The 13269-nt window shown below is 43.5% G+C and overlaps 1 protein-coding gene across 1 annotated transcript in view; it reads right to left on the bottom strand.

Moving 5' to 3' along the window:
* The window catches only part of LOC147887172 (DEAD/DEAH box helicase), a 165219-nt gene that overhangs the window by 36637 nt on the left and 115313 nt on the right, over positions 1-13269 (bottom strand). Inside the window, exon 9 of the mRNA XM_087394131.1 lies at positions 926-1012. Coding sequence (XP_087250257.1) covers positions 926-1012 — 87 coding nt within the window. The remainder of the gene's footprint in view (positions 1-925; positions 1013-13269) is intronic.

Here is a 13269-nt window from a genome sequence, read left to right as displayed (position 1 = left end):
GTGTTTGCTTAACAAGATTAGGGCAACTGCACTCTGGAACAATATATTGGATTTCGACTTGACAAGAATGATGACACTGATGCAGCAAAGGGTGCTCTTGAGCATGAGGATGATGGTGAGCACATGACCATGATGATGAGGCTCGCAAGGAGGAGGGGGGAGGATCCTCTATCACTATGCAACCTTCAAACCTTTAGAAATGACTGCCTAACTCTCTCTTTTTGTATATATCATGGACTTGAGTCTCCAGTCAATCTTTCCTATTTTGTATTGAGGGCTCGAGGCCTGAGGCTGTAGGCATGGCCTCTTTTTCTTGTTTTTGCATATTTATATGTTCTCTAATCTATAGTATGCTGCACCTCTATCGCATTATGCAGAATACAAACGTCTTCATCAATGTACTTGTGATTTGCCTCCCTCATTTCCTCTTCCTTCTCTTTCAGTTCCCACCTTCTCAGTTCCAAGAGTTTTTCCTATGGATTTTGTGTGGTTTTGAAAGTTTAAAGCTGAAATGGAAAGTTTAGAGCTGTTAAAGTCATCTTGTTTCCATCGTTTGATATATTTCCATGTGACTTGATGACATGTCCTATGACATGGTGTTTCTGTTCCCACTTCCCGTCCTAGCATCGGACATTCCCGTGCAATGGTAGCTATGAAATAAACCCCATGCATGAGAATACAATCTTCAATACACCTAGCTCAGCAACAATAAAACTACCAAATACCCACTAGCCAAGAGCTTCCATGCATTGTATCAATCTGAAGGTAATGGAATTCTTTGATCTTTCTTCTTGAGAATGAGAGATGACGTTTATCTCAACCAAGACTCGATTGGCGTTGGAGTCTTTGACAAAACTGCCCCTCTCAAATGTCATTTTAAATATTCAAAACCAACACTACCACGAGGGATGAATTGTCGACGTACCAAAGCCTCATCCGAGAGGAGATGTTTTGCTGGATAAAACATGTAGGCATGAGCTTCCCTGTCTGATCTCCCAACTCTTCCACGAAGCTGTAATATGGCAAGCCTCAAATGAGCCAGAAAACAAACAAAATAAAATAAGATAAAATACACACAATATTTTTCAAAGTCTGGATTGTTTGATCTGTTTATGCTATTTCCAGCTATCCAGAAGAAAGAACAAAGGACTTGGCTTTCAACATGGTCCACTTGACCTGTGTTCTTTTCTCATCCTTCCACTCTAATATCTCTGTTTCAGCTTAACAGTATTGAATTCAATTCCTTTTGCTAAACCATGAGTTCACTGCATTAAGAAGATTGCCCAATACTACATATGGCAATCTGATTTCATAAAAGCAGACACAAAGACAAATCTAGACATGCTCACTGGTATTTCTAGTAACTATCCTGTCCTTGGTGGAGGCTATTACTTGTGAGCTGTAACAACTGTCACTCAATCTACAAATAAAGACTGTGTAAGTTGTTTAAAAGCAGAAAGCTGTCCCACAAATAAAGAAAGAATATGTAGCTTCCAATGAGAATTCTGAGAGAAAGGAAGCAACATCCACCTACAGAGGAAAATATGGAAAATGCTAAGTGCGACCAAAGCACTCTCATAAAAAATATAGACTCTTTGGTAGGAATTTCAGATGAAATGAGGTTAATTATCATCAATTCAAAATTGGATCTTAAATTCCATTTCAATTTGTGTGGAAATATTTTACTCAAATTTTGTATATAAATACGCAAATATGCAGCCACACAAACACTTCTTCCAAAAGAAATACCCAAAACTCCATATGACCTCAAAAGGGTCATGAGATTTCATTAGAACAAATTTGAAAGATAGGTAAACACAATTCTGAGATGAGACTTTAATATGCAAATTACTGAAAATAAACCCAAAGCAGAAATGAGGAATGTTGTCATGTGCACGGATTGGTATCCGACGTGTACTAGGTACACAAGACTAGCTCAGGTGGCCTGGGGAGGCTTAGAGCTAGGCAGGCTTGATTCTCAGGTTGAGTGGCAAGGGTACGAACCAGTTAGAGGTCTTCGCTATTTTTGGCGCTTAAGGCCCGAGTGTCACGATCTGTGACGTATTCCTTTCTCTATATCTAGACTTATGGATGGTTTTATGAATGGACACTTGTGGAAGGGTATGCCCTTTCAACGGGACACTTCTTATGAGGCACAACCCTTCACAAGAGACATTCTATGGAAGAGACAGCCCTGTTGTAATGTACCCTCTCATCAAGGGTCACACCCTTCACAAGGGGTACACACCTCTTCATGCACATACACTTTGGAGTACACACCTTTTCATGTGTGACTCTTCACTCTCTATATAAGAGAGGCCCAATTGTATGGATGACACACTACAGACACTCAAGCAATACAAATATTCCTTGTTCTCTGCTATTTCAGTCTCCTTTCTGTTCCTTAGCACATTTCTAAATATAGTAAATCTAGGATTTCTTATAGTGGTATCAGAGCATATTTTGCTCCTGCCTATAGGAAATGCCCCCCACCTTCTAGCACCTATCTGATACATCTCTTTCCGCTAGAAGGATTCCGTGCACGTTGTGCATGGAAGAGATGGAGAGAATGAGCGTAAAAACATTTAACGCCAACCCCACCTAAAGTCATAAATGGCCTCTCCATCTCTCCCACATCACGATTTGATGTGAATGGACACGACAAAAATCGTGTCTTTTGATGTGCTTGGGCTGTCCCAAAACCAAGGGATGCACCTTTTCCACCATCGGACACACCTTTTGATGAAGAGTTTTGACTCCTCACCCAAGGGACACACCCCATCGTGGAAAAAAGGACACATCTTTTCGTGTGGGAGATGCCTTGCTGTCCAGCAAATCCCCTCAGCCAGCCCCTCTTTTACAAGAAAACCTCGCCTCTACACAACAGATCGAGATCCTGTGTGGTTCGTGGTTTTGCTGGCAACATCTTTCTACCCACAACCAGACTGTTTGGTCGCTTCTACAGCAAAACCTAATTTTGAAACTTGAAGCTTGACATCAGGACCTCCTTCAACTCGCAATTGATGCTGTACTTTTTCCAGCCCGAAGCCCACCGCTGGTACACGCTTTTCAGCACAGTCGGGCAGATCTAATCTATTTCAGGTGGATTCTTTCCATTCTATTTCTAAGGATTCTCTTTCATATTGTTATTTGACGCTCAAATTACAGCAAATGAAAGCCTCCTCCTTAAAGCATGAAACCCCTGGTAATTCCACCGTCCCTTCAAGGACACCTCAGGCATCATCTACCACACAATATCGTGTTCAGATTGCACAACCAGCCCATTTCGGAGATTTTGCATCGTGGGTCTTCTGTGTCACGTGCCCTTCCAGTGACTTGGACCACATCCTATACCTTCTGCGTGAGGCACCTCAGTTACATTACTTCCTCAGTCCAGGTTGTGTTCCACGAGACACGTAGATACCCAGAACCCGATATTTCTCACGAGTTTGCTGTCCATCTTTGGAGAGATTTTTACCCCTCAGCTTCAGCATCACTAGGATACTCTCCACCTCCTTCAGCTCCCAAATATCCTCCTGTACAGGTTGTACCTTCCCCAAGACAGTATTTACACTTTGAAGGCACTCCTCCTGGATATCCTCCACTCCCGACGGCAGCTCCTTATCCCTTCTCAGATCCGTGGACTCTGCAACCTACCCCTGTACTCTCACAAGCACTAACACTCATTTCGACATCACTAGTGTTACCTCAGACAGGACCTCCTTTACCATATTTCCATCGCTGGTTCCATCCTGCTTCTCCAACCCCCTCGGACATGAGCAACCTCAGGGAGCAGCCCGAATCTTCTTCCAGGAATGGTACAAACTAGAGCGCAGGTTCGTGCTTTTCTCACAGGGATCTCAGATATGTCGCAACGCTCGCGTGCAGCCTCTCCGGAGATAAGCGACTCAAGTCCAAAAAAGCCCCTGAAGTCAACTTACAAGGCGAAGCACTACTTCAACTTCAAACTTCCCAGCTTCAGGACAGCATCTCCGACTTGGTCTAGAAAGTCCAACAACTCCAAGATTCTCGCAGTACCACACATACAGAGGATGACGTGACGCAACCAGACGACTATGTGGACTCATTCCCACCAGAGGTAGAAAAACTGAACTCCGTGCCCTCTACCGTTTACTCCAAGCTTCCAAAACTAAAAGACTTGACATTAAACTTCCGGAAGCCTACACTGGTCAACAAAATCGCCGAACAGTTGACCAATGGCTCGCAAAACTGCGCATGTACTTTGATACTGTTGACCTCACTGAAGGCAAAAAGATTACCTTGGCAGCCTCCCTCCTCAAGGATACAACTTTCCTATGGTGGCAAAAACACTTAAAGGATGGCAAAAGTGTGTTAACTTGGGAACGTTTTGAACACGTGCTCCGTAACCAGTTCATACCTACCAATGCGGACTTCCAAGCACATTTAAAACTCCGACAGTTGGAGCAAACAAGCTCCCTGTCTTCCTACATCTCTCAGTTCACCACATTGGTGCTGCAGATTGATGGTTTAACTGATGATGATCGCCTTCATACTTTCATCTCAGGCCTAAATCCCTCGTTACGCATTGATGTCTTCAAAGCAAACACAACCACCACAGCTAGCGCTATTGCTTACGCAGAGCGCATTACTAATTTCCAAAACACAAGGAAGCAGAGTGCTAATAGAACACCGAACTCTACTATGGCCAAAGGTGCTCGCCCTCAAGATAACCCCAAGTTTAGAATAATCAAGGTCAGCGACAGTCTCAAGATCCCCACAAGTCTCAAAAATCGTATGCTGGATTCCAACAGAAGCACTCCTCCAAGGATCGCGCCTCTTCTTCTTCACAAAGTCATCACCGTCATCCCCAACATAAAGGTGCGGCCACTGACAAGAAGAACAACTCCAGTACAAAAGGACTTTGTACCATCTGTACAGGCGACCATATATGGTTCGATTGTCCCAAGCGACCAAAGCAAAATTCCAATATGAAACCTAGCACTTCCCAAACAGAAGATGCTACCCCAGCACAAGACAAGAAAGGCAAAGCTGTTCAAATGGCAAATACAATCCACATGAGCCTTGCCAGCAACCCTGAACCTCCTTCCCTGGCCACTCAAGTACTTTGTGTTCAAGGATCGATTCGTGGAACAACGGTCACTATCCTCATCGACAGTGGCTGCTCTCATAACTTCCTAGCTAGTTCTATGGTCGACAAACTTCGGTTGACCACCAGTCCTAGTCTCATGGACTATCAGATTGAACTCGCAAATGAAACTACCTTCTTGTGCAACACCAGGATCAAAAACTTGTCTTTTCGCATCCAATATTATACGGACAAGTTGAACTTCGACATCATGTCTCTTTCTCGGTACGATGTCATACTCGGACAACAGTGGCTCTACGACTATGATCCATCAATCAGTTTTCGCAGCCATACTATCCAGTTTGTCCACCAGGGAAAACTTATTGAGCTAACTGGTTCTAGGGACTCTCCTTCAACCCCAGTTGCCTCTGCCCTACAAAGTAAAGAAGTGAATTCGTAAACATCAAGTAACGACTTCACTTCTGTCGGTTACGGCAGTAGAGAAGACACCAACAAAGGATCCTCCTGAATACCTCAACCAACCTTTTTTCCAGCCCTACCTGGATATTTTTCCACAGGAATTGCCAAAGCAATTACCACCTCGACGACCAGTGGATCACCCAATCGAACTTATTCCCGGTAGTAATCCACCGTCGAAACCTCCTTATCGGGTTTCTTACACTCAAAATGAAGAAATCCAAAGACAGGTGACCGAACTACTCGACAAAGGTCACATTCGGCCCAGTCACAGCCCTTTCGATCTCCTGTACTACTTGTGGAAAAAAAGTATGGACACTATGAATGTTTGGTCATGCCTTTTGGGTTAAACAATGCCCCGGCCACATTCATGACACTAATGAACGACATCTTCAGGCCTTTCCTCGATAAGTTCGTCATCATCCTCGTTTTCAGCAGATCCACATGAGCAGAAACAACATCTTCACCAAGTTTTTGAAGTTCTTCGCGCAAATTCTCTCTACATCAACATTGAGAAGAGTGAGTTCTTCAAGACCCAACTCGAATATTTGGGACATGTTATTTCAGCTCAAGGCATCTCTGTGGATCCCAAGAAGGTCGAGGTAATCCGAAACTGGCCTACTTCTAAGAATGTTCATGATGTCCGCTCTTTTCTCGGATTGGCAAACTTCTACCATACAAAGGTCTATCAATTTTTCGAAATCGCAGCTCCTATGTCCGAATTATTGAAAAGCACAGCAATTTTTCAATGGCTTCCCGAAACAAGCTATAGTTTCCAACAATTGAAGCAAGCACTCACTACCACACCGGTTATGGCTATTGCTAACCCAAACCTTCCATTTGAGGTCATGACCGATGCTTCCGACATCGCTACAGGAGCAGTCTTGATGCAAGAAGGCAGAGTTATTGCTTTTGACAGCCATAAACATTCCGATATCCAAACCCGATACCCGGTTTATGATAAGGAATTGCCGTTGTACATGCTTATCGCTCTTGGAAACATTATCTCATGGGAGCCGACTCGGTCGTCAAGACAAACCATCACTCTCTAAAGTATATCTTTACTCAGCTAGTCATGAACGCTCGACAAGCACGCTGGGTTGAGTTTCTAGCCAACTTTCACATGACCATTGAGTACATTCCAGGACTACGCAATGTAGTTGCAGATGCTCTCAGCAGGTTAACTCTAGCATCAACTATGGTAATCTCTACATTATCTGTGGATGTTCCGAATTCATTCAAAGGGAAGTATTTCAATGATAAAGACTTCGGCACAGCAGTACAAGTTCTTTCCAAAGATCAACCTTCGACTTCCGAACAGAAGATTTTCTCATCCTATTCTTATACGGACGACCTTCTGTATTATCAAGATCGCGTCTGTGTACCACATGACAAGGATGTTCGACGTCTTTTGTTAAAAGAGCATCATGTAGTTCCTTGTGCTCCCCATCCAGGCATCAACAAGACTTACAGGTTACTCAGTGCAACATACTACTAGCCTCATATGAAAAGCGACGTCATCAAAATGGTTACATCTTGCTTATCTTGTCAACAAATGAAAGCAAGCCGACGACTTCCAGCAAGACTTCTTCAGCCTCTTCCAGTTCCAACTGAAAGGTGGGAAAGTATTTCCATGGATTTCATTACAACACTACCACGATCCTCCCGAGGTAACACTCAGATTATGCTAATTGTTGATCGACTGTCCAAAATGGCACACTTTGTTGCTTGCAAAAGCAGTGCACAGGCTCCGGACATCGCCAAACTCTTCATACAACACATCTTCCGAAACCATGGATTACCCAAGAATATCATATCTGATAGAGATCCTAAGTTTACTAGTCACTTTTGGATTTCACTATTCGAATCTTTGGGTACAACTCTACTGTTCAGTTCAGCCTACCACCTAGAATCAGATGGCCAGACTGAAAGAGTCAACCATGTTCTGAAAGAAATGCTTCGACATTATATTCAATCACGCCTAGCAGCTTGGGAAGAGTATCTACCACTCCTTGAGTTTGCTTATAATAACTCTTTCCATAGTGCCATCAGCATGACTCCATTCCAAGCAGCTTATGGACACACTCCGATCGTACCAACGAATTTTGTACTTCAACATCGAGTGGCCCTAGCTGATCAACTGATTCAAGAAATGCACGACATTCTACTCCAAGTCAGGGATCGTATGCGAAAAGCGCAAGAGCGGTATCAACGGTTTGCCAACAAACATAGACGTCACTTGGAATTTGACATTGGTGACATGGTGCTATTATTTGTAGCCCCACATCGCTATAAGACGGTTAAGTCTGTGTTTCCTAAGTTGCGACCAAGATACTATGGACCTTTCCGGATCGTCAAGAAAAATTCACCTTTAAGTTACAAATTGGAATCACCACCATCATGGGGTAAAATGTGGGGGTTAAAGGTCACTGTGCCTTTACCCCGGTTATGTACAATACTCAAACACATATATAAATGAATGAAAAAGAAGATTAGGGTGTTCTGCACCCACCAAAACTTGTGTGGCTCTCTGTCTCTCTCTCTCCCTCTTCCATTCTTGCTTCCGTTGAGAGCACTCTTAACTGGTATCAGAGCCCAGGTGATCTAGCTGAGCGTGCGTGAATACTTGGAAGCTCAGCAGCTTTGTGGGAGGAAGGAGAAGCTCTGTGGAAAGCTTTGTGGGTGACTTTACTTGCATCCGAGTGTGCAGAGACCTTTGAGGAACCTTTGGAAAAGTCACTTTGGCTTTGCGAAGTGTTTTTAAGAGCTTGTTAAGTGTTTTCAAAGAAAAAGTCGTTTTTTGAGCTTTTCCCTGTTCCGTTCGATGACAGAGATTGACTTATAGAGGCAACTATTGCTTGCTTTTGGTGTCCACTTCACTTCAGGAGCTTGGAAACACCTTCATTCTTGAATCTGGGATCATTTCATTGGATTTCTGACTCACTCTGTCGGTTCTTACGTTTTTCTGCCCGGGTGTTGGAACTCAAGTTTGGAGCAACCATTTGCAGATCTGTCAGTTCCGGTGGACTCAAGAGGTCCTAAAACTTCTATGTTGCTCATCATTCGCACTCCGGTGGAGTTTACAAACAGCTCTGTTTCCAAAAACGTTTTTCAGTCCGTGTGTAGGACCCAGTGATTGAGACCACGGTTTCCAAAATCGTCTGTCCCATTGCGTTCCGGACGCCCAAAAACCCCTGCCTGTCAGTTCTTGCGCGATTCGGTGGAGTATTTTCAGAGTTATAGATCTCTGTGTATTCGATTTCATCTCTCTGTTATGCATTTTTTATTCTAAGGTTTTGAAACCTTAGATTTATGCCACATGGCAGTGGATAAGTGTTGACTCCCATTTCTCACTCATCGGTTGGGATTTTGGAGTTCCGGTAGAAGAGAGATATTTGCAGATTTTCTTGTTGAGTCCGATTATGCGATGGCGCCCATGTTTTAAGGCATCTCGGTCTTTTCCGTGGGACCATGATTTCTTGAGCATACCTTATGCAGATCACTCTGGTTGCAGTTTGAGCCATGTGCGCTCATTCGTGGTGTGCATTGGGTTGCAGTGGATGATTTATAGGCCATTTGGATGCATTGCGATCCTTAATGGATGCGCTGATAGGCCCAGATTGCCTTGTGGGATGCTATTTTTATGGACGCTTTGCACATGGATGCTATATTGTGCTGAGGGACAGCTTTGACACATTGCAGGTGATGCACTGATAGTGTTATGCTCTCTTGGATGAGATATTATTAATGCATATGCCCATGGACGGTGTTTATGCTTGAGCCATTTGGCATCTATTGGCGTTTTGGATTACCATTGCAGTTGGCATTTTCTTTTGGGCCAGATTTGCTCATATGGATGCATAGTACATGCACATGAGTCAGCTGCATCTTTTGATGCTTTGAGCTTTGAGTTTTGGTCATATTTCAGTCTATTGTGGCATACACATTTGGGTGCACCTAGTATTTGGTGTGATTCTCTCTTACAGGCAAGCATTTGGGATTTTGCTTTATTTGCATTATGGCATCCTCTTCCATGTCTGAAAATGAGTTTTTCAACATTAAAAAGTTTGATGGGACAAACTTTTCTTTGTGGAAAGAACAGATAAGGGATGTGCTTATTCAAAAGAAGCAGATTAAACCCTTGGCAGGGATTGAAGCTAAGCCTGCAAATATGTCTGAGGATGATTGGAATGAGTTGGATGCATTAGCAAAGTCTACTATTAGACTTCATCTTGTAGAGTCAGTTTATTTCACAGTAGTAAATGAGCACACTACGGAAGATTTGTGGAAGAAACTGTGTGCCACTTATGAGAAGAAAACCGCCTTTAATAAAGTTTACCTCATGAAGAGGTTGCTTGAGCTGCAGATGAAGGAAGGGGTCTCCATTGCTTCTCACTTGAATGAATTCAATATTATTTTCAGCCAGCTTCACGCTCAGAAGATGAATTTTGATGTGGAGACTACCATCCTCATGGGATACCTTCCGTACAGCTGTCAGTAACTCTGCACCTGGTGGAGTACTGAAATTTGATGACGTTGTGGGTAGCTTGTTGGCCTAGGAGATTAGACGGAAGTCTATGAACGGCAACAAGCAGGATGCAGCCTTAAATGTGCAAAGGAGCAGATCACAGTTCAAGGGGAAGTCCCAAGAAAGAGGGAAGTCTCGTAGCAAATCTAGGCCACGGAACATTGAGTGTTACCACTGTGGCAAGAAGGGCCATATGAAAAAGGATTGCTACAAGCTGAAAAGAGAGCAAAAGGATAAGAAAAAGAATGCAAATTGGGGTGCAAATCAGAATGAAGAGAGTCCAAGGGAGGACAAAGGAAAAGTGAAGATCGAGGAGATCAATGCAGTCACACATGATAGTGACAATGACGTTCTCTTCATGTCTAGTTTATCTGCAGAGTTGCTTACCACTTCAGATGATGCATATTCCCAGGATTGGATTTTGGATTCTGATGCTTCATTCCATGTTACTCCCCATAGGGAATAGTGGAAAGACAGTGTGTGTGCATCTTGGAAATGACTATGCATGTGACATAGTGGGAGTAGGTGACATAAAGTTTTCTTTTGCAAATGGGTCTGCATTTGTTTTGAAACATGTGAGACATGTGCCTAAGTTGACCAAGAGTCTTATTTCAGTGGGTCAGCTAGATGATGCTGGTTTTCACACCACTTTTGGCTTTCAAAGTTGGAAAATTCAGAAGGGCTCTATGCTTTTGGCCAGCGGTACCAAGTGTGAGACCTTGTATCCCTTACATGTGTCAGGGGTATTTAATCATGTGGTTGCAATAACCGAGCAGCCAAGCACTTCTTTGTGGCATTGCAGGTTGGGGCACATGAGCCAGAATAGAATGAAACTCTTATGCCGTTTGGGTTATGTACCGCATTTGAGTTTCTCTGATTTTGAATTTTGTGAGCACTGTCTCTATGAGAAGCAGACTAAATCAGCCCATAAAAGAAGGGAAAAGAAAGAGTTTGAAAAGCTTGATTTGGTGCATTCAGACGTATGTGGTCCCATGCCTACATGGTCATTAGGCGGGGCTGAATACTATGTGACATTCATTGATGATGCAACTAGGAAAGTGTGGGCTTATGCTATAGCTCGAAAGAGTGATGTGTTCCAGGTATTTCAGAAATGGCTGGCCTTGGTTGAGAATCAGTCAGGTAGAACGCTTAAATGCCTACGGACTGACAATGGTGGAGAGTATCTTTCTCATGACTTTCAGCATTTCTGTAATACACGTGGGATTAAGAGGGAGCTCACATCCCCTTGTACTCCAGAGCAAAATCCAGTTGCAGAAAAGATGAACCATACCATTCAAGAAAGGTTGCAATGCATGCTTTCCAATGCAAGTCTTTCTGGTGGTTTTTGGGCTGAGGCAATGAAGACTGCATTGCATGTGATCAATAGATCACCTAGTAAGAGTTTGGATGGTGGTATTCCTGAAGAGGCATGGAGTGGCAAGAAGCCCTCTTACTCTCATTTGCGTATATTTGGGTATGAGGCATATGCACATGTGCCAAAAGAGCTTCGAAAGAAGCTAGATCCTAATTCTAGGAAATGCATCTTTCTGGGTTATGGTAAAACTGGAGAGATAGGCTATCGTCTCTCGGATCCAGAAGCAAAGAAGATCATATGATGTAGTCTTCAATGAGAAGAAGATGCATAAGGCACCCATGAGAAATGTTGAAATGAGGAGAATCACTTTCCAGGATGTGAATCCACCTGCATATGTTGATAGATAGCAAGCTGTCCATGCACCAAATGTGCAAGAAATGGTACCACCAAATACTCCCACAGGAATACAATCAAGGGTAGATGATGGATCATCTATTGGTGGAAATGATGAGCCAAATGTGACTGATATGCAGGTGGGACAGCAAGCTGAAATGCCCTTGAGAAGATCATCTAGAGTTTCCAAGGGTAGACTATGTGATGCTTACTGATTGCGGGGAGCCTTCTTGCTACAGAGAGGCTATGATGCGCGAGGATCAACGCAAGTGGGAGTATGCTATGCAATCAGAGATGAGTTCTTATGAAGTTCTTATGAAGAATAAGACTTGGGACTTGGTTTCTTTGCCACATGGAAAGAAAGCATTGCCATGTAAATGGGTCTACAAGATGAAGGTCACAGGTGATGATATGCATAGATACAAGGCCCGTTTGGTCGCTAAAGGGTTCAAGCAAGAGAAGGGTGTGGACTTTGATGAGATATTCTCTCTGGTTGTAAAGATGACTACACTTAGATGCATGCTTGGACTAGTGGCAGCAGAGGATATGGAGCTTATGCAGATGGATGTCAAGACAGCTTTCTTGCATGGGGATTTGCATAAGGAAACTTATATGGTGCAGCCGGAAGGCTTTGAAGAAAATGGCAAAGAGCATTTAGTTTGCAAGCTGAAGAAGAGTCTCTATGGTCTTAAGCAAGCGCCTAGAGAATGGTATCAGAAGTTTGATGCTTTCATTCGGTCCCAGGGTTTTGGGAGGAGTAAAATTGATCACTGCCTCTACACTAAAAGGGCTAAGGATAATAGCATGATAATCCTGGCACTATATGTGGATGATATGCTATTGGCTGGCAAGAATACTTATGAGCTAGATGCATTAAAGGCCAAGTTGCATGAGGCCTCTGATATGAAGGATTTGGGACTTGCAGGTCATATTCTTGGTATGCGCATCACGCGTCATCGGAGTAAGAAACTCCTTTGGCTTTCACAGAAGGAGTATGTTCCAAAAGTATTGCAGCGTTTCAATATGGAGGGGGGGAAGGCAGTGAGTACTCCATTGCCTCCATATGTGAAACTGAGTCATCCAGATAGTCCCAAATCACATGAGGAGAGGGCCATAATGGCCAAGGTTCCTTATGCATCAGCGGTTGGGAGTCTTATGTATGCTATAATAGCTACTAGACCAGACATTGCATTTGCAGTGGGAGTTGTTAGCCGGTATATGGCTAATCCAAGAAAGAGGCATTGGGAGGCAGTTAAGTGCATCATGAGGTACATGAAGGGTACCAAGGAGATGTGCATCTGCTTTGGTAAAGGAGACATGCGTGTGCTTGGGTACACAGATTCAGACTATGCAGGACATGTGGATAGTAGGAGATCCACTTCTGGTTATGTATTCACCTTTGCAAGTGGTGCAGTGTCGTGGATGTCTCGCACACAGAAGTGCATTGCTTTGTCTACCACAGAGGCTGAGTATGTTGCAGCCACAAAG

This window comes from Dipteris shenzhenensis, chromosome 23 (assembly GCF_047967505.1).
Source record: "Dipteris shenzhenensis isolate YYH24624 ecotype China chromosome 23, Dip_SZ_1.0, whole genome shotgun sequence".
Classification (NCBI taxonomy): Eukaryota; Viridiplantae; Streptophyta; class Polypodiopsida; order Gleicheniales; family Dipteridaceae; genus Dipteris; species Dipteris shenzhenensis.
The sequence above is the reverse complement of the archived record's forward strand: the minus strand, read 5'-3'. Positions and strand labels throughout refer to the sequence as shown.